The sequence below is a fragment of the Lotus japonicus genome, chromosome 1, assembly GCF_012489685.1.
Source record: "Lotus japonicus ecotype B-129 chromosome 1, LjGifu_v1.2".
Classification (NCBI taxonomy): Eukaryota; Viridiplantae; Streptophyta; class Magnoliopsida; order Fabales; family Fabaceae; genus Lotus; species Lotus japonicus.
The window spans coordinates 132,649,458-132,672,285 of NC_080041.1; the positions used below are offsets into that span (position 1 = coordinate 132,649,458).

General features: G+C 37.2%; 2 protein-coding genes across 2 annotated transcripts; one reads left to right on the forward strand and one right to left on the reverse strand.

Moving 5' to 3' along the window:
- The first annotated feature begins 4,066 nt into the window (after window positions 1–4,066).
- On the forward strand, window positions 4,067–8,975 carry LOC130730978 (pectin acetylesterase 3-like). The gene is made up of 12 exons (XM_057583140.1): window positions 4,067–4,433; window positions 5,161–5,243; window positions 5,393–5,522; window positions 5,656–5,729; window positions 6,278–6,364; window positions 6,455–6,579; window positions 6,670–6,730; window positions 6,931–6,984; window positions 7,071–7,148; window positions 7,679–7,784; window positions 7,892–8,037; window positions 8,668–8,975. The coding sequence occupies exons 1-12, from the start codon at window positions 4,211–4,213 to the stop codon at window positions 8,773–8,775; spliced, it is 1,275 nt and encodes a 424-aa protein (XP_057439123.1). The 5' UTR covers window positions 4,067–4,210; the 3' UTR covers window positions 8,776–8,975.
- Window positions 8,976–19,921: 10,946 nt separating this feature from the next.
- On the reverse strand, window positions 19,922–21,666 carry LOC130730979 (uncharacterized). The gene is made up of 2 exons (XM_057583141.1): window positions 20,703–21,666; window positions 19,922–20,321 (listed from the first exon to the last, which is right to left on the reverse strand). Exons 1-2 carry the CDS (start codon window positions 21,466–21,468, stop codon window positions 20,236–20,238), a joined length of 852 nt encoding a protein of 283 aa, XP_057439124.1. The 5' UTR covers window positions 21,469–21,666; the 3' UTR covers window positions 19,922–20,235.
- Window positions 21,667–22,828: the final 1,162 nt, after the last annotated feature.

The window sequence follows — 22,828 nt, forward strand, 5'->3', positions numbered from 1 at the left end:
TCTTACAATCACTGCCTCAGTGATTGAATCTCAAAGTACAAATGGTTGCAGAGAAACACTCTCAACGAAACACAACAACTCAGTGCTTATTTAAAATTACATGTTTTGTTTTTAGTTCTTGTAGTCACATTGTCCATCCTAAATAAACGGAATTACAGGCGGCATGAGTTGGTTATTATGTTAAATGATTATTGTGTTTATTCATTTATATTCTTGCATTAATTGTGTTTATTCTGTTTAGTTTGGATGGAAATTAAATGCAAAGAAAAGGACTAAAAAAAAAGTATAATTTTGGGAGAATGTTAAAAAAAATATTTTCTAGGGACGAAAAACAAAATTGATGTATTTTGCATGACCAAAAACTTATTTAAGCTAATTTAAAAAAGTGAAAGATTTGAAATGTAAATATGGTAATTAAGCATAAAATTATATTAAATATTCATAATATAATGTGTTTATATTCGGAAACAAATGAATTTATTGACAAGCTGAAATAATGATAAATTCCTAAGAAGAATGATATATGAGCCCCAAACAAAAGATTTGTTGTTCTATACAATTAACAGTTGCATTGTTCTAGAGATGAAAATATCCTAAAATAAGGGATCAACTACGGTTCAACAATTAGTTTACTGTTCAGGGATGGATCTAGAACTCGCCGTTAAAGGTCCCCAGATTGCCCTTATCTTGGAAGATAAAGATCTAACATCATGACCCACCACAGGAACCATGAAAAAATGGCTACAAGATAGTAGTATCATAATGTTAGTAACAATCTGAGTGGAGAATCAATGACTATTAGGGAAGCCCCTTTTAAAAACCCCACAAAACAACATCGAGACCCTTATAATCCTATGGTTTTTCATGACTTGGATGTAGAGCCCAACATGTGTGTGAAGTAAACGAAAGTATTCAATTTGACAAACTACCCCACCAGTAAGAAGCAACAAATATATACAACATATATAATATCTAGCATAAGTAGTCTTCTACCCTAGGGTTCACAACAATCAAAACATATATACAAAATTAGTAAAAAAATATATACACCAAATAATCAAAGAAAAAGAAACGGGGTAATACGAATAAAGATAGAGTTATGAAGTTTTGTACAATCAATCATGTAAGGTTGACTCTCAAAGTCCCCAGCAGAGTCGCTATCGGTCGCTACCGGGGTCACAACGGGACAATGTATAAAAGTTTTGAAGTCAGAAGAGTCGCCGCCAATTTATTAAGGGGAATTGGAACCCTAAGAAATAAAAGAAAGCTGGTATGCGCAGAGTTCTTGGGTCAGCAATCATTTATGTATGGTATATTATTTTTTGCATTTTATGACTTGATAATTAGATAAGAGAGGAAAAAAAAAGGTTTTCATTTTGGAGTGTCTATCGGGAATTAAATCTCAGCCTACCTATTCTCTGTGAGGAGACATCAAGACTACGTAGTTCTAACATGATTTAAATTGATTAAGAAAGGACTTTCTTTTTAAAAGAGGTATTGATATTTTTTATTTTGTAAGAAAACTGATTTTTGTAGTTTTTTGAGATTTTGTGTGATTTTTGAAACGGTATCAGTTATCAAACTAACCTAAAATCATATAAATCAAAATCCTAAACATAATGCAAAAGAGATCCAATAAAAAGATAATTATTCATCAAGAGGTGTATGGCAGGGACGGATTTATGTAGGAGAGTATGAAGGCATTTGCCCTCACTTAGTTTAAAATTAAGTTTATTTGTTAATAGTATAATATTGATAAAATGTTAATTATATTTTTCACAGTTTATTTGCCACCACTAGATATCATCATACCAATGTATATTTGCCCCCACTAGGTATCAAGTTTATAATTAAGGTAGAAGTAAAGTGGAGAGAAAAGAGAAATAAAAAGAAAAGAGAAAAAAAGTAAGAGATGTGATAAGTAATACAATCGGATGATAAAAGAGAAATCTATGAAAAATGAAGGTGGAAATAAAGTGAGGGTATAAATGAATCATACCTCTAAAGTTTATTAAAAGGTGAAAAACTTTGCTAGTGTGTAACACATTGTTATTGATTAAAATTTTATTGAGTGTTAATTAATTTTTTATATATCTACTGTACTTTAAATATTGAAAATACGGTTCTCGCACAGGACAGATGTCGAACGCGATGCTGGGACAACCGGTTCGACAACTGACTAACAGTAACAAAACCAGAAAAATAATAAAGTAGAACACAGAAGATTGGTAACCCAGTTCGGTGAAACTTCACCTACGTCTGGAGGGTTTGCATGCACCCAAAGAAAGGAAATCCACTATCTCAAGATTCAGGAATTACAGACACTCATGAACAACTCAGTTCATAGTTCACTTCCTAATCTACCCAGTGTATTTCTACTTAGAATCTCAACCTAAGTATGAGAGCCCCTCTCACTTTCTCTCAATCACTGCCACAGTGATTGGTGAACAACAATAACACAGAGTTTATTTGACACTCAAACACAACACAGAACTGAAACTTGCTTTATAGAATCAGGGAGCAAGAACAGTTCACAAATAACAGGAACAAAACACAACTTACAATCCTAAAACACTTGATCTTCAATCTTAGCTCTGGTGACTCACGTTTTAGGTCTTTGTTCTATTTATACTTCAGCAGAGGCGGCACTAGGGTTTCTTGGGCTGAAGAACAACTCTGATCCAACTCATATCAGCACAGAATCTTCCAAGATATGATATGAGTGATTAACAACTTAAGAATAGAAACAAATCTCCAATCACTGATTTGTTCCAACAATAAACAACCCGCGTATATCTCCCTTTAATAAGTTACTTGAATCTCAAGTAATAACAAATCACATCCTCTAAACCAATAACAAAAGGGACCCACATTGCACGCCAGTCAGGACAAATGTCCTGGCCTTCACAAAAGCAGATGTCACAACATCGGCTAGGACATCAGGTTGTTTTTAACAAAATGTATGACAACAAAGGAACAACAAATATGTCTTTATTTATATTAAAAGTAGCTTTGAAAAATGCATCAATCTAAAGAGTTTTCTCCACATATTGTAAATGAAAAATGCATGAATTAAATATTTTCTTCTTAGTTATTTGTGTATTTTAAAAATATAAAAGAGAATTAATTATTTGTTTCTGAATAGTCTCATTGATTGGTTGAAGTTACATATATAGTGCGCGTGCGCGTGTGTTGTTTGCACAATTATAATACTGCCCCACAATTTAAAAATCTTGAATCCAATGATGTTGGCAAAGCTATATATAACTCTAAAAAAACATTCCTGACAAATATAATTATCCTTTCTAAAGGGATGTTGATGAAATAGAAAAAAAATCCTACTGTTTTCGAATTATGGATTATAGATGAAATAGATAAATTGATATAACTAGTATAGTAAAACACTAATATTTTGACTTCTGACCATATAATTAATTTTAATATTTTTCTAAACAATGCTTTTGTGAGAAAAAATAGAAAAATTATAGAGTATAGATGAAATAGAAAAATTGATATAATTAATATAGCAAAACACTAATATTTTCACTTCTGGCCATATAGTTAATTTTGGTATTTTCTAAAAAGATATAGAAAAAATCCTACCATAAAAACACTAATATTTTGACTTGGACCATATAATTAATTTTGATTATTTTTCTAAATAATGCTCTAATGAGAAAAGAAAAATTATTTTAAAAGATAAAATAGGAAATAAATAATATTTTTTTCTAAAAATTAACAAAATTAATTGCATTTTTAATATGTGCGTTTCTTATCTTTTCTGAATAATTAAGGTAAAAAAAAATAAGAAACATAAATTATTAAATTAATTATTTCATTAATAGTAAATTAAGAAAACCGTTTTATATAGAAAGATGAAAAGACAAAAAGAGACAAGAAACCAAACAAATATTGACCGACAAGTGCATATTAGCTGGTGAGTATAGCTGTTTACTGATAAATATCATGTCCGATTCCATTTTCTCTAAAAAAACAAGTAATTATTACTAATTGATTTTTGTGCTTTTATTACATTAAATAGCCGTAAAAACGTGACACGAGGAGAAACAACGAACCTTGTTCGAAACAAAGCAAATCTACGACGAGTATAAAAACATAGCACGAGGTTGAACAAGAGAGTGTTGTGTTGTGTTGTGTTGTGTTGTGTTGTGTTGAGTCGAGTGTTTCAGTGTTCATTGCATTCACACACATGAGAAACATGAAGCAGCTGATTCTGGTGGTGGCGTTTGCCTTTATTTCTGTGGCTATCTCCGGCACCAGATCTGAGACTGAGACAGAGACACATTCATTCTCTCAATCTCCGCTATCTCTCCTCGAAAACGATGCCGTTTCAGTTTCTCTGGACGCTGCAAAACCTCTACCTCTCATGGTTCCCCTCACTCTCATTCAAGGAGCTGCTTCCAAAGGAGCTGGTGACACACTCTCTCTCTCTCTCAGATTGTTTTGTGGCATTTGTTTTTAGTGTTCCTTGCTTTGTAGTTAATCCTTGATTTCTTTATTGTTTAGTGTACCCTTTCTTGTTTTCACCGGCATTTGAAGGCTTAGCTTTTCACCTGTTTTTCTAGTTTCCCTTATTCTTTGTTAGAGTTGCTTTGCTTTTCTCCTCGATAGTGCTTTTTTTATTATTATCTGCTGGCTACAGAAAAAATAATGAGGAAAAACTATCACCTTATTCTAAAGTCGTGATTAATTATGAGGAGAAACTTCTGTGAGTAGCTCTAGGTGATAGAATTGATTCTAAGAGATAACATGCGATTATTGTAGTGGAAGAATTCCACATGGGGGGTGTTAAACTATCACCTATTGTTGTAAGTCTTCTGACTGCAAATGGGACTACATCATGGTTATTGAGTCAAGATTCGAATCGTGAATTGGAAGACCTATTTTCCAAATCATGAATCCAATCTTTTTATGTATCGTAAGAAACATGATACAAATGGGACTACTGACTGTAAATGGGAGTACATATGTTGAAGGAGTAACACGATACATAGTGTGTATGCTAGTTTAGGTTTGTTGGGGTTTTCATGATTGATGGAAGAACCAATTTTTCTGTAAATACTGCTGTTTGAAATGCATAAATCTCTCACTCTGCTTCAAATGGGTCATTAAGCTTTATGTTCTTGTCCAATAATGCAGTTTGTTTGGACGGGACGTTGCCTGGTTACCACTTTCATCCTGGATTTGGATCTGGTGCGAACAGTTGGCTTGTTGAATTGGAGGTAGGTAAAGGAATGTCCAAGTATTTTGTTGATGAGTCTCAATAACATTACTTTCAACTTTCAAGGTTCGAAAATTTAATAAAATTTGGAGCAAGTATGCTAATTGTAGTCAGGTTCTTATGTATGCCTCTTTGAATACCTTTCTGCAGGGAGGAGGATGGTGTAACACCATTAGGAACTGTGTCTACAGAAAAACAACTCGTCGTGGTTCCTCAAAATACATGGAAAAGCAACTACCATTTACGGGGATATTGAGCAATAAAGCTGAATATAACCCTGGTTTTTCCCTTTACCTTACACACCCATGCATTGATTATGTCAAAAATATAGCTCAGCACTTCTGGAGATTGCAAGATATGTTTACTCAACTCTGTGTGTTGTAATTTTTGTGGACATTATCTTTTGTGCACAGATTTCTTTAACTGGAATAGAGTCAGAGTAAGGTACTGTGATGGTGCATCCTTCAGTGGAGATAGTCAAAATGAGGTCAGTGAAAGTATGGTAGCACATTTTTATCTTTTAGTTATATAATCATCAATAATTTTAGTCGATGACCAACTACTTAGTAAAATTACTTGCTGCAAACTTGCGGCCGCAGAAGCACAACTTATTTTGTGCCCTTGATTCGACACATTATCTCATATATCAGAGGCAAAGAAGCAGAGTTTTGTTTCTTTGTTAGGGTGGGCGAGGAGAGGTAAAATTATAGTGGCAGAATCATTCTATTCTCCTAGTCATATAAGCTATGTTTTCTTTGTCTCTAGGCAATTTTTGTGCTACAGGGATTCTTAGTTCCAAATATTTTTACCTTTATGACAGAAGGAGGAGACACTTTTTTTTTTAAATTTTAACAGAAACTATGTTGTCCTCTGAAATTAGTTAAAATATGAGATCAACATATCTCTTTGTTTATATTAATCTTTACTAGTGAACAGGCTCTTCTTATTTCCTATAGTTTTGACAACTAGGTTGTTTCAGGCTATAGAATGATGCTTCATTTTTTGAATTGATATGTGAATTCGTGCTCCTTTCAGGCTGCACAGCTTCAATTTAGAGGACAAAAAATATATTTAGCTGCAATGGAGGAATTAATGTCTAAGGGAATGAAAAATGCCAACCAGGTTTCCTACCCGAAGTCTCGTTATTGTAATGTGTAGTGTAGTTCAATCTTCAAGGTGCATGAATACTAATAAAATAAATTTGTATATCAGGCTCTTTTGACTGGATGCTCTGCCGGCGGTGTGGCATCTATCATACATTGTGATGAGTTCCGGAGCTTGTTTCCAAAATCTACTAAAGTGAAATGTTTGAGCGATGCAGGTCTTTTTCTTGATGCGTAAGTAATATGTATTGTTTTATGAGACTTCTACTAACCAGCATCATTGCCTAGAAACTTAGATATAATTGATTCTGTTCAAACATGTAGAGTTGATGTATCTGGGGGGCACACACTGAGGAATCTATTCGGAGGTGTAGTTAGTTTACAGGTACTACTTATTGTAGCAAAAAAAAAAAAGTCTAAAACAGAATATAATATTTATGGATCTCTGCTCTTTGCTCTATTTTGAAGAGTCTATTTGGTCAAGCTTGCAGTAAATTTACTCTTCCTCAATGGTCTTACTTCTTTAATATGGAATTTAGCAAAGTTTTATAAATGTCATTCCCATTTATGTTTTTGACACCATAGGAAGTGCAAAAAAATCTGCCAAAAAGTTGTCTCAACCAATTGGACCCAACATCGGTAATTTTCTGACTCTAGATGTCATTCTATTCATAACTTGGAATTGCTAGAATTGCAAATTTTAAATGTATACACTCTTTTTTCAGTGTTTCTTTCCTCAAAATTTGATCAAGCATGTTCAGACTCCATTGTTTCTGCTGAATTCAGCTTATGATGCATGGCAGGTAATATTTATAAATACAAAGTTTTTTCTTGTAGTTTTATGTGCCTGATTTTATGCTTAAAACCTTGTGTGTATTTATTTGAGGACAATAAACATTGTATGTGTGTATTCCAATGATGTGAGGACAAATGAAAATCCAGTGCCACATAATTGGCTTTCTTTAATTATGTGTCGAATCATTTGGATGCTCGAGTTTCTGGGCTAACTATTTTGTTGTATAGGATTTCCATTGTAAAAAATTTTCCTCCTCTCCTCCTTCTCTTTTTTACAAGAAAGGAAATATAATTTGGAGTTTTATCAATTGGTTCAATTCAAAACATAGCCCCCATTAAGAGGCTTGGCCTTGTTCTTTAAATAAATTAGAGTTTCGAATGTTAGTGATTTTATGTCTAAGGAAAAGCCTCCAAGGAAAGCAAACCAGGAATCATATTTACTATGATAATTGAGTTGATCCCTTTTATGGCTGCTAAAGCCTGTTTACCACTTAATTCTTTATGATATGGACTAATCTCTCATAATTGTTTCCCTTAGGTACAAGCAAGTTTAGCCCCACCTTCAGCAGATCCCCATGGCTCTTGGACTGCATGTAAATTAAATCACGCAAAGTGTAACTCCTCTCAAATTCAGTTTTTCCAAGGTGGTTTTTTCGATCTCTACTAATTTGAAATTGTAAATTATGCATAGCAATTGATGTATATCAATAATTATCTGATTTCCTTGTTATATGTCTCTTCTTTGATTCAGACTTCAGAAATGCAATGGTAAATGATGTGAGAGATTTCTCAAGGACACCTCAAACTGGATTATTCATAAATTCTTGTTTTTCTCATTGCCAATCTGAAAGACAAGATACATGGTTTGCTGATGACTCTCCACTTCTTAACAAGATGGTATGTTGAGTTAATATTTTCTATACTTTTAAAACTTGCAGATAGAATGCCATGTGAGATTTCTATAGTCTCTTAACCCTTTCTTCTAATTTGGGGTTTATGAATTGCTGCGCAAGAGAGAGAATGGATACAGAGACACCAAAGATTCTTAATTAAAATCTATGTTATGATGGAAGCTCTTAATAAGAAGAATTTGGCATGACTTCAGCTGAATCCTATCTTTCCATAAAGCTCAGACTCATTCAGAGTCGAGCCTTGCCGCTATCGTATCTATAAAGAAAAAACATGTGTAATGTAGAAAGATGTCTACAAATAGTTTAATATTGTTGCGGTATTGGAAATATGGTAGGCAACACAAACCCATTTCAGTTACAATATAGAGTTGTTTAAGAAAGGAAATTTGCACACTCAGGATTCAAGGTTAGCCCCACCTTCACAGGGAGTAAATGAGTCATTCAAAAAAAATATTTAGTCTAGTTTTGATTGCAGAGTCAAGTTTGCTGAGTCTAAAACACGCGACTTTAATCCCTTGGATGAAATATTCATTACTCAAGCCTTCTTCTCTCCCCCTTTCCATTTATTATTCTCACAAGATAATATTCTGATCAGCTAATATATTTTATCATGCAGCCAGTTGCAGTTGCTGTTGGAAACTGGTATTTCGATCGGCAAGCTGTCAAAGAAATTGACTGTCCTTATCCATGTGACAATACCTGCCATAATCTGGTCTTCAAGTGAGTGAAAGTTTGCGGTCTTTTATACAGCAGTCTGGTGCTCACAATTTCATCATAGTGATTGCCATTTGAGCATTTGAGATTCATTATTTGTTACTGAAAAACATTCTTGGCTGCGTTCTATTCATTAGATGTATCATTATATTCACTAATACGTGAGCTAATAAGATTTCTTTGGATTTAAAATCCAAAATTTACGATTAAGCTTTTGGTTTCAGTTGCCACCTATCTATTTTTTAAGATATTGTGATTCCGTCACCATTTTTTTGGAAGGACCAAAAGTCAATGCCTTAAGGGAGAAGCCCTTATTTAATTAATTACACCAGTTTTAAAGTTGTTAAGAAAAATGATAGACTTTGGTATTCACAAAAAATAAGGAGTGATAGCCTTGTATTAATCATCTTGGTAGAACTTCATAATATGGAATAGATTTTAGTTGATTTTTTTGTTCCCATTATCTTTTCTTTAATCTTATACAAGCTGTACCTTGTAACCAAAAAAAAAAAAAATACAAGCTGTACCCGTGTTGTTTGTGGGTTTCCACCTTCTCCGGTGAGGGTTTGTTTATCCCCTAAGTAGGATTTTTCTTTTCCATCTGTTTCCCTTATTTCTCATCCAGCAAACATCTTCCCGAGTTCTTCCCCTGTTCATTTTCCTTTTCTATCCATCTTTCAGTTATTATCATATTAACCTCTTCCATCATGTCTTGGTCTCGGCCTATCTTTGTAAAGCTTCAATTTAGTGCGGCTCTATCTAACAGAGATAAACACTAAATTTTAACAAGAGGAAACATGAGAAAGTTTACACATGAAACCCTGATCCTTCCAACACTGGTTTTCCTGTGTCTTCCCTTAAGTGTAACAAAAATTGCCTCCTTTGTCTTAAGTCCTGTTCCATTGTGACAACTGAGATTCACATTTTGTTGCTTTGCAGTGTTGGTGGAGCTGCCATGGTGGACTCTCAGTCCACAAGGTTGACTCATATTTTACCCTCCCTTCCTTTCTCTTTGCAATTCCTCAGCAGGACTAAAATATTCTCACATTCCTCATTTGCAGTGATGACACAGACACACCTACCATGATATACTCCCGCTCCACGAGGTTAACTCTGTCTCTTAGTGCGGCCCTATACATCATAAGTGTTTTTTTGCCAATTATATGCTCCTCCTAGTCCACTCTCTTTAGCCCAAAACTGCAAATGCATTATTGGGAGGAGAGGTTTGTTTGTCACCATTTTACGGTTATTTTGTAAGCTAAGAATAGACCGTAACTTTGTAGTGCTTCCTCCAACCTTGTCGTCATTTAATGGTCAAGGCAAGTTAGAGACTTAGTGTATCTACCAGCACTGTATGTTTGGATATCTGTTAACACCGGCGCTAACAAGTGTTAGCACTCGCTTCATGATAAAAGTGATTTGTCTGTTTGATTTTCATTTGACCCAAACTAAATGCCAGCGAAGGTCAAGAGCCTCTTTCACGTTGAAGCCTTTGAAATTCGAGAATAAGCTTTCCAATGTACCAAACATGGTTTTCAAACCAAACATGAGGAGTAGAATAAAAGTGTTTTCACGCCAACTCAATTGATATTTTAGGTTAACCAGTTTGAGAAACTTATTGAAATGAACTGAAAATGAGTTATAGATAAACATAAGTTTTTATTCATAAGCTATACATGTTTATATTATATAAGATAAACTTAAATAAGCTCTTTCAAATATGTTCTCATTTTTTAAAATAAGTTTAAAATAACTCACGGTTAAAAGATATGTAAATAAGAGCTCTTGGTATTTTTCTTAAAAGCATTTATCCCTTTGATCATTAGTACACCCTCCGGTCATATATAAGCAAAACACACATTTTAGGTTCATTCATTTAATGAATGTATCTAGTTGACTAGATACATTCATTAAATGAATGAACCTAAAATGTGTGTTTTGCTTATATATGTGACCGGATGGTGTATTAGTTTTGATGAAACGACTCTTCCACTCTCCCTGTAGTAAGATTGCTCGTGACTTGTTATCATCAAATTAATGAGCCTCCATAAGTTTGTTGCTCCAGTCAGGACATACATCAGTCCATTGGCCTCGTTATCATTGTCATGCATTAAAAGCTTAACATAGACATGCCAAAATATTTTCTCTGTTTTCTTAATTTCCCTTATATATCTATCAAATTTTGACACATGTTCAAGGAACATGCACAGTTGCAGGTTCAACGTGTGGTCTAGCATGCTGAACTCTTATAACTAGTGGGTGTTATTGAAATAAAAACTAGTGGGTGTCAATTTTGAGTTTGGGAATACGGATATGACCATATTCAGGAAGAAAAATCGATTTTTATACCACACGTAAGTGTGGGAATATTGATACTTAAAATTGAACTCAAATTTGGTTTCATTTGATATGTTGTATTAGACATGATTTATTGTTTAGTGTTGGCATCTCGTATTGTATAAACTTGTGGTGCCCACTAGGGTGGACAACTTTTATTTTGGTCCACCGGTGGACCATCACTAACCATCGTTGGATCTTGGAATATAAGAATATTCTTTAGATCAATGGTCAAGATTGAATTTCAATCAAAAGGGTATAATTGTCTCACAAAATCCCAAAATCCTCAAACCCAATCTTCATGCTTCTCTATCGTTCGTCGTCATTTATGGAGGTGGTGGTGCTGCGGTGGTCGTGACTCGCGGTGGTGCAGCCATGGGAGAGGAGCTCGTGTGGTTGTTGTGGGTTCGTGGTGGTGGCTCTCGGTGTTGTGGCCAGATCTGGGACAGTTCAAATCCGTTCGTTCCTATTGCAAATCCCTAGCTTCTTCTCCTTCTTCTTGACCATTACTATTATGCGGTTATGGAAATCCAATTATCAACAGACCACAAAGGAGTGAGATTTGGGGGTAAAATTCCAGATCGCGAGGAGAGAAGAAGTAGAACAAGAGTGGCAGCATCCATCAACAACGCCAGTAACAGAAGAACCAAAACACCGAAACTGGTTTCTGCTGTGACTGGCAAAGCAAAGCGAGCATGGACGCGATACAGAAGCAGCTTGATGTGTTGATGGGAGTTAGGGTTTGGAGAGGCAACCTATTAGACGGCATACAAGGTGGAAAGATTCCTCCTTTCTTTGTTCTGGCCTCGGATTCGAAGAGAGGGGAGGAAGATCTTCGAGGAAGTACCTTCCTTTCTGAAAAAGGAGGTCATCGTAGCTTCGCCGGAAATCGCCTCCCGCGGCGGTGCACGGCGGCGGTTTGGCCGGAGCAGAACTGTTCTTGCCTCAATCAAGGCCGAAAGCAGAGATTCTCTGCAACACTGAAACCATTGATGAGACGAAGAAGGGGTTCCCAAGAATGAGGGTTTTGGCATGCAGCAATTTGACACTCTGAATGGGTATAACACACTGCAGGGTATGCCTCTGGGGGAGTGCACAACAATTCATGATGAACAATGCGGAGACTTACTCTATCATGGAAGATGTTTTTCAGTACCCGGAGCTTCTCAATGCTTTTGCACTTAGGATGCAGAATGCTTAGTTCAAAGTCTCAATCTTTTGCTTTAATTTAATCTTTCAAGTTAGTTATGTATCTAACCAGGTTGTTGAATTTGTTCCAATCAATTCAACTTGGTTTAGTCTTAGAATTTAAAAACTGATCTTTTGAGTTGTTTTTAAGTTAATATAACTTGGTTAGTTTCCTTTGTTTGTATGAACTCATTGTGTATTATGGAGACTCTGATGAATATTCAGACTCTGTTTTATCTCTAAAAAAAAGGTGACGAATCTGGATTTTAGATTTGTTTCTTGAGTTTATGAGGGGAAATCTTTGATGAAGATGTTAATGGTTGAGGATAATAGATTCTGGATTACAGTGGCTGGGGAGGAAAGAAAATGAGGAGAAATAACCTAAAATATCCTTGGTGCAATGTAACACCCCGATTTCGGTGGCGTCACTTTAGTAACCAAAATAAACCTAATGCGGAAAAACGTGAATATTTTTTTTTTTTATAATAATAACTAAGACAAGACGGAATTAAATAAAACCCAACAATAACAAAAATCAGAACTAATATACAATATATAAACAGCCCCCGCTGTAGTAGCAACCTCGTCACGAGTAACCTCCAGTGACGGAAAGAAAAGTGCAACGCCCGTAGGCAATATATACAAACCAAATGAAAAGGTGAAGTGCCCGCAACACTATCCCTCAAAACTGAGAATCAGCTGACCCAATGGCCTGAAAATAAGACTTCCTAAGTCCAACCAACTCTCTGTGATTCCCGTAAGGAAACCACACAAAAAGCTATAGGCGGATCTACCCTGTCCCCTAAGTAACAAATGAAGCAAGACTGTCAGAGCTAAAACTCTACTCCTACACTAATCCTAACTCGAGGAACTCATACCAACACTCAAAACTATGTGCTAGCATGATCGTCGTCTGAATCAGAATCCAGAACGACCAAGTCTACTAACCCTATCCGTCCTCCCCTCGCAACCGCAGTGCGCTCCGATGCTGGACTCACGGGCTTAGGGCCCGAACCCTGATCATCGATGATCGCAACGGTGGGTGCACTAGACCCTGCCGAAGGCACTCCCACTGGAATCTCCTCTGAGGGATCCTCCTCGTCTGAAGACAATGGTGGTGGTGGTGGTCCTCCAAGTCCTGGTCCACAGTGAACGCCCGGTGGCAAGTTGAAGTTGATAGAGCATCGCCTCAACACTCCTGACCTCAGAAGTCCTCCGCTATCCACGTGATCCTCCATGATGCGCCCCGAATACGTCGCTCGATGGCTCGCGGGGTCAACCACCCACGACCCGGGGTCGTCCTGATCGATCATCTCATACCTAATCCCCCCCGAAGGGTGGACCATGGTGAACCAATCCGCAATATTCATCTGACAAAAGGCGTTGTCCGCCAAAACACACACAGAAGACGCGAGGGTCAACTCTAAAGAACTATGTAGATAATAAACCCAATAGGTACAAATAATAAATAGCCACTTAGGCTTATAACTAGAGATGTCATTCCTAGGGTTGCATGTTCCATATCGAACGTAAATGACAACAATAACAAATAGCATGTTCCAAATAGGATTGACAAATAACAATCACACTCGACAACTAAATTAGTATGTATGTTGCATGATATGCAATGCAGGTTAACCCAGTCAACCAATATGCATTCCGGAACGGATGGACATCATCGGATCAGCCCTAACACCAGCCACGGTGGGACCATTTCGGCCCGTGATGCCTCTTACTCCAACATCATCATGTAGTCAGATCAGCATAAAACCCGAAGGCCTGCCATTTCGGTCTGCTACTAAGAGTCACCTAGCAGCGCTCTTACGCGGAAATCCTGGTCTTATAACCAATTTTGGAATCCGCCGTGGTCCGGTATCTCGCCGTGTTTAAACCACTTAATGAGTGCATGCAATGCAGTGATTAGCCAAACAACGTCTCCGACCTCACTCGACACGTCGCCACGTGTTCTAGCTAAATTAATGTCTCTAAAAGCTTACCCTAAGGTAAAGTCGATTCTGCGACAAAATACAATAATCATAAAATGAGTGCAACCACTCACGATGACTCTTCGGGTCATCAATGCTCTCACGAAGTCTCACGCTTCAGTGAAGTTACATGCTCTCACAAGGTCTCACGCCTCAGTGGAGTTCCATGCTTTCCACAAGGTCTCACGCCTCAGTGGAGTATCCCGCATTCACAAGGTCTCACGCCTCAGTGAAGCTTCTCGGCTCATCCCTTGGATGGCTAACAAACTGCTCAACGAGCGAAGGAGTACCAACATACTCAGAACTTACCAAACTCCTCAACACTTGGATCCGACGACACTCCTCGTTTTTCCAAAACTATGATTTGACTTCCAATGCCTTCCTTCGAGGTTGTTATCATTACTTAAAGATTTTGAGGTTATTTAAGGTCTTATGAATTTTCTTTATAAAATAGATTCCATTTTGTCTTATCGCAAGTCTTATACATTTGCAGGATCTCCCAATCCCAAGTCGCTTCCAGAGGATGTCTCGATCCACTAAACAAAATTAAGGCCCGAACCTCGTTCGTCCTATCAAACTTTCTCAAAACTCTCAAAATAAAATCGGCATGACCTGCCCGCTATTCTCACCATTCAAAATCTCAGATTCCAGTACAGAGCATATTTAAATCATCACAATCAACAACATGTCATATATCAATAAATCGCATCATAAACACTTAGCACTTAGCATATACAGCATGCACCACACATCCTAGATTACCCACATAGCACATAGCATGTAAGACAATCTCAAAAACATTCAGTAGATGAATCATCTACATTGTCAGCCGAAGCCTCAGAAAACATTTTCCAATCACACACAATTCCAGTGCATAAACAGTAAACAATGTCGAAACATCGACCCTAAGCATTAACTAGAGATTCAGTGAGAAGCCCTCACCTGAAAGTTCTCCAGAATGATCAACTAGTGCTTCCTCGCTCTCAAAGTGTTGGTCCTCGGGGAAATCCTCAAAAGCACCTTTACAATAAAATCACAGAATACTATCAGAATCTATCGGAAACTAAGCTATCGATACTTACTAAGGTTACTCGAAGTAATCTATACTCTAAGGTACGATAATCTAGCGCGAAAGACAAGTTTTCGGAAAAGGAAATTTTCCTCCTCCTCCCCTATAGGGCTCGACCACTTTTGGTAATTGTGGGGCTCGATTTTTCTTCGATCAAACTTGGTTCCTATGCTATCATTAGCCGTAACTAAGGGTATTCTGGACTCGGAAAAATTATCGGATCAAAAACTGTCGCAGGGGTATTTTGGTCATGATTTTTAACTTAGGATTTTTCAAAACTGAAATCCCAAAAATAAAATTTTGCAGGGACGTCACCAACGACGTTTATGACAACTAATCCTACTAGCACTAAGCTAAGGCGATAGTTTTCAGCCTAAAGGTTGAAGCTTTACCTCAAAAACTCCAAAAATGGGTATTTAAGGCTAAAATTGATTCCGGCGGAATTCCGGCGACATAACGGAAAATCTAATCCGGCAGAAGTGATCTTGGGCACATATAGAAGAGGTTTAGAATCAGAAATGAAAGATTCAGGATAGTTTTACAAAAACCCATAAACTATCCGCTCAGAAAACTCTACAGAAAAGCTATGGAAAAAGCGATCAGAGGTAAGGATTAGCGACTATACCTCGAAGCCTTGAAGTAGCAACTAACGGATCAACGATCAAGCAAGCGATGAACAAAATTCTTCTTCCTTCTTCCTTTTTCTTGGCCGCGGATTTGAGGAGAGAAAATGGAGGAAAATTTGAGTTTTTCTTCCTTTCTTTGCTATATATAAAGGTTGGAAATTCGCGGGAAAATGAAAGTTTCGCGAATCTGATTTTTCCGGCGTCATTCTCCGTGAATTAATAGATATGTTTTGGCAAAAGAGTTCCAAAAATATAAAGAGGTCTCCTTGTATTTTTGGCAACTAAAGCATAGTCGGTATAAAACTATTTTACCCGATAAGTTGCTTTTTGCATCGAATGACGGAATGGAAAACTTCCTTCGGAAGAAAGATTGAAATCATCAAGAGAAATGGGTGTACGCGTGTGGAATATTCATTTGAAGCTCTGAATATAAAAAGTCTTCATTGTCGAGAAATTCTAGGGTTTTGAAATACCAGGGATTCGGTTTCGGCAAACTTCCGATGATTGGAATCGGACGTTCGTAGATCCTAGAGTTTCGCCTCGAAACGATTGTGATATATGGAAAAAGAGAAGTTCTAACATTTCTCTGAAGATTTTTGGAATTAACTGCCATCGTGCCTAAAAGTGAAAATTAGCTATATACTAGGGTTTCTGACCTAGGTTTAAGCGTGTAACGATCGTGCTATAACTTTTATCGATCATAATGCAATCCTTGAACTTTTCCTGAACTTTCTCCTTCATAAATATATTTCATTTAATAAACTTTCGTTCAGGTTTCCCTTCACATTACATCAACCCTAATCGTGAATAAGAAGTTTATTCACTTAGCATAAACTTAAAAACTCGGGCCTTACATGCAAAGTCTAATATACCCCTGGTGCACCGGTGGACCAAAATAAAAGTTGCCCACCCTAGTGGGCACCTAAACTTGTTCATCAATTAGCTCTTATATGTTAAAATATGAATTAATTATTTAATCCAACATATATATGGATGATGGATAAGGTTTGATAATGCTGACGTATAAACTACTTGAAGGTATTTAACTCACTGCCACAAGTACCGCCACTGCCACAACCGTCGTGGCCGCCACCACCACCAACTCCACTGCCTTCATAACCACCAACCACTATCACCACCACCCTTCGCCACTGCCACCCTACCCTAACACATTACCGCTACCACCACTGCCACCACCCACTGCCATTGTCGCTGTCACCCCCGCCCTATAACACTGTCACCACCACCTCTACTGCTACAACCAACCCCCCTCCCCCCCCCCCCACAATCGCCTCAACCACCCTCCACCACCACCACCATCGCCACTACCACCACAAATCTACCCTCACTATCCACCACTACCACCCTCCACTGCTATCCCTACCACCACTACTACCATCCACCAAACATGTTCACAATACCTTTTTATATTAAATAAACCTTTCTTTTGTTGTCAAAAATAAAATAAAATACTATTTAATGATTAATTTATATTTTATGGAAAATAGTATTTATGAAAAAATTTAAGCTATTTTAGTAATTTTTTTATAAATTTATATTATAGTAAGTAAAATATTTTTGGACTTCAAGTAGGGACATTATCTTCCACAAAGAAAGGCTGGTCTGAATAACAAAAAATAGATAAAATAATCTACAAATAAAAAAAGTGCAGCTAACTAAAAGGTAACATGAAAAGAGTCTAGATTAAAAGAAATAATGTAGAAGCTTCACAAGTTCATTTGAAGCGCGCCACTGAAGATCAGAAGTCAACTGTAAAGGAAAAAAGGTCACTATCAAACAGTACAATCGCAGTGTACTATTCTGACCAGACTACCTACGAGGATCAGCCTTGTACGTTCTGGAATTTCCAGAAGTACCCTCCAACGGACAAATTCTCTCAACGATTAAATCACTTTGTGCTTGGAGTATTTAAAGGATGAAGAAAAGAAGAAAAGACTAAGACACTGCATTGCAATACAACATTCATTCAAGCGATAAACTCTTAGCAATTTTTTCTTCATTGTTCATAACTTGTTTACACTCTACTTGTTTAGAAGAAAATCTTTGTAAACTCAAGCCTTCAATCTCTTGATTGTATTTTCCTTAAGGGACCGGTTAGGTCAGTAGCCTTGAGAAGACTAAGACTTGTGTGTCTTGGTGTTTGCTAGTTCTTAGGATTGTTAGTCACTGAGTAAGGTGTGCAAGTGTAGTTGTAACAACCTTTGATAAGTGGATTACCTTCATTCGACGAAGGAAGAAATCACCTTAACGGGTGGACTGAATTAGCTTGAGGATTTGTTCAAGTGAACCAGGATAAAATCTTTGTGTGTTTCTCTCTTTACTCTTATCTCTTCTACCTTGTTTCCAAGAGTATTTAGTAAACTTGAAAATAAACTATTTTTACTTCAAAACCCTATTCAAACCCCCTTTTTTAGTGTTTTTCATACCTTCAATTGGTATCAGAGCGCAAGTTCAAATTACCACACTTAACAGTGTTCAGTGATCCGGGCCGGTGTGAAAAACTCTATGGGGACCACCACAAATGGAGATCCGAATGACCACTACAGCGCAAAACCCCCTGTCTTTGATGGTGAGAAGTTTGACTACTGGAAAGATAGAAGTGAAAGCTTCATTCTTGGATTTGATGTTGATCTCTGGGACTTAGTTGTTGATGGCTACACACGTCCAGTTGATAAAGATGGTGCTAAGATCCCAAGAGAAAAGATGAATGCAGATCAGAAGAAGAAGTATAAGGATCATCACAGGGCAAGAACCATTCTACTCAATGTCATCTCATATGAAAAATAAGTGAAAATTACTGATTGAGAATCTGCAAAGTCTATCTTTGATTCTCTGAGGATGACTCATGAAGGCAATGAGGAGGTCAAGGAGACAAAGGCTCTAGCTCTAATCAAGAAGTATGAAGCCTTCAAGATGGAACCAGATGAATATGTAGAAGTCATGCTCTCTAGATTCCATATGCTCATTGTTGGGATTAGAGTGCTTGACAAAGGCTACACCACTGCTGATCATGCCAAGAAGATCATCAGAAGCCTTCCTGATGTATCGATTTAAACAATATTATTAGTTTAGACGATGTATCATCAAACATTGTATAATATTAAATTTTTATGAGGTCTTATCCTATCAGGCCTTATATTGTACATCATACCAAACAGACCCTTAGTCTAAGAATATTAAACACTGATTGGATTTTATTGGTTTGGATTAGATATAAGATTCTAAAAGTATTCCCTAAATGTGGTTACGATTGAATGAATAATACTAAGAAGGTAGTATTTTTGTAAATATACCTTCCTCACCCCACTCCAAACTTTGTCGGGAGACTCCACCCACAATCACCCTCATTATTGTCAGAACCTCAATCCCAAATTTTCAAGTCCCCAAGTCGAAGCCTTTTTGGACGAGTTCTTTGCCACTCATACCCACAAGCAGCCCCACGTGGTAGAGTCTAGTGGAGGACGGTGAACCCGATATATACACTAAGTTCTACTAAGACTCCTAGCTCTTTCACACTACCATCAACAAAACCCTACCCTAGTTTGAGCTGAGAGCACACACACTCCCCACCAGGACCATGGTTTTCTCTTCGAGAATCCCAATGATCCTAACCCGAACCTCGTTTCACGCTCTGGTTTTACACTCCGGAAGCACCCATGTCTCAGATCCTGACTGTTTTTATGAGGGACCATGATTCACAGTTTGAGGATAATAATGCTTCTATTTTTTACGAGTCTACGGTGATTGTTCCAGATTCAACTACCTTATTATCGTCTTCACCGGTGTCAATGAGACAGAAGAACAATAGCCAAGTGAAGGAGTTGGTGAGGGTACCATTCAGAATAGGACAGGAGAACAGTGTTTAGTAGCTGACGATAGTTATCCAAACTTCCCATAAAGTTTTGCTATGATTTCTTTCGGCCCCAATCATTTCTATTGTATAATTTCATCGGCCATTCACACTACTTTATCATGGCTTTTTCATTTTATATTCACAAAGTCACAAACATCACTACACTGTACAGAGGAAAAGTGATGGTCGGACTTCAACATGAAAACCAACACTCCTGCTACTGCGGGAATTTATGACAGAAAATTCTAGAAGTACAACAAAATTTTACAATCAATCATACTGAGAAAAAAAAAGAGCCTATGCATAATGTTCTAAGTATGTTGTGTATGTTGTCTGAATCGCCAAAAAGAGGGAGTGGATATGAGTTAACCAGAAACTTAGGAGTTGTGACTCATGTGCCATATTTGGAGGTAGATGCTATGGCTACCGCCTGAGCCCACACTTTGAGCCTAGCCTTCACATCACGTGGATCATCACCTATATCACAAAATTTGGGAAGGAACAACTTGATTAGAAAGGATCAATTCATTCTTCCTCCTTGTTCATACACCATAACATTTTTTTGTCATTCTTGCTCATAACAGGATACAAATAAACTCTAAACACTAGAAAGTAAAAGGAAACAATTGAACTTGTTGACTAGTCTCTTGCTAAATTTTGCTTCAGCTACAAGCAGAATGGCAACATCATTCAATAAACATCAAACTTTTTTAAATGTGTTGTGCTCAAAGTTAGTTTATTAAGAACCATAATAAGCTATCAACCATAAATCTATCCTCAATTCATTCTAAAGTCAAAATCATTTTTTCTGGGCGAAGTCAAGTAAACAAAAGTTGATCCAAACATGCTATTACATACCGGGACTCGAGATACGCCAATTGGAGATGGGTGAATTGCCACCACTACTAGTGTCAAGAGTGGAATTGGACAATGATTTACGAGATGGAATCTCTAGCATACGTTCATGCTCCAATTCAAACCCAAGATCTCTACAAGCCTTCACTTCCTCCAAATCCATACACAAAGGCCTGTTCCCTCCTTTGGGCCTAGTAATCACCATCACCCCAGTTCCTGTGCTCCCACTTTGATCACTCTCACCACTCATCACATGCTCCTGATCCTCTTTTGTCTTCTTCCCCTTCTCTTCAAACACCCATCTATGTTCCCCTCTCAACCTTCTCCTCCTCCTCCTACTTGGATCATTGTTCTTTGTCTCCTTTCTAATTCTACCCCCATTGTCACTGGCGTAATCCTTCACCGTCTGAACCTGGTTCCTCCGCCGTGGCGGTGTCACCGGCAGAGAATAACAGCCACCCGATTCGTTTTCAGAGCCAGAGGACAACATCAACCCTGTTGCTGGTAGCTCCTCCTTTCCATCTGAAAACTCCCCATCTGCATCACCTTCGAAGCTTTCAATGGACAAGTTTGATATGCACATGGAAGCTAGATTGTCAACATCATCGTCAACAGCACCCAACGTGCTGCTCCTGCTGGTACACACAGAGAGCCTTGACAAGTTGTGGGGGTGAGGGTGCTGGTGAAGAAGATGATCAAACCCATCTTCAAAATCATCGTCAAAATCTTCATCTTGCAAGGTCGTCATCATCGTCTCTTCTGAAGCCATATTGAGTTTCCTTTTGCTGATCAGAGATCAATTTTGAAGAATTGGAGTAAGAGCAAGTTGGTGCTTTAATGGTGTTTGTGTTTTTTGTCTGAGGGAAAGAAAGACGAGCTAGAAGGGAAGTTGAAGGTGATGTGAATCATCGGTTTGTCATGATAAGGTAGTGAGTAGAGAAGAGAAGTAGTAGAGGGGTACCTTCAATCAACCACTCTATTTATGCCAAAAACTTGATACACTTTCCTTTGTTTTCTTCATCATTTTTTAATATTCTTTTCTCACATTCGGCAGCAATGAGACCAACTCTCTTAAGATTCGAAGATCATATCAAGTCAGTGTCTCTCCAATAAATTATTCTTCTTACACATTATCTAACTAAAGTCTAGATTAAATGCTTAGAAAGTTTAGCTATCTACAAACCGTGCTAAATTCTTGATAAACCAGTATTGTTCTCATTCTCATCCTGTGTCATGTTTCTTTTTTTAATTTGGCTCGTGGCAGATAGTGTTGTGGCGGTCAAACAATTGATGAAAAGTGAAAGGAAATTGGAATTTGTTGTTAGTGTAATTGACCATATGAGATGATTTACGGTCTCAGAATGTGATTCCATTTTAAATGTTAATTTGAATAGACTATAGACACTTCATATCTACCGACTACCACGTAGTTACCATCTATTCGTGCATATAAAAATATTACTTCCTATTATCTCTGCTTTCCAGAAACGCGAAGTTAACGCGGATTGTAGTTGAAAATGACAGTGAATTAGTAAAGATTAGTTAACTAATCTAGATGATGTTATATAAACGACCAGTTTTGTAAGGGAGAATATATAATAGTATATGCACATAGGAGGTTAAGAGGGACCACTAATCTGATATTGCTTGCATATTTTTCTTGCTACATACCCACTAAATTAGCCTTCTAATAAATAATCAGGGTAAAATAAACGAGTGAAGCCTAAAGTTTTACCTTTTATAAACCAGGTTTATCCACATCTTTACTTTTAACTCTACTAACAACATGTGTAGGGTTTATATTTTATAAAAAAGGATAAGAATCAGGATGTTATGAACATGATGATTATTTGCTTTTCGGCCACAATCATCCATCCAACAGCTAAAGAACACACTCATAATTCTTTTTATTTTATTTGGATCATGGGATTTTTGACTGGTGGAGAGGTATTAATACAACTATAACAGCTTTGGCCAAACTCAAAAGGAGACATACAAGTAGTAAGTTAGCTAGTCGTTGAGATCACTCTCCAAATTCACACCCTTTAACTCGTTATTAGGTTCCCTTAATTCCTTCTACCCTTGTTAAGTGTAGTTACGTGATTCACTTCCCCACATTATTGTAATCA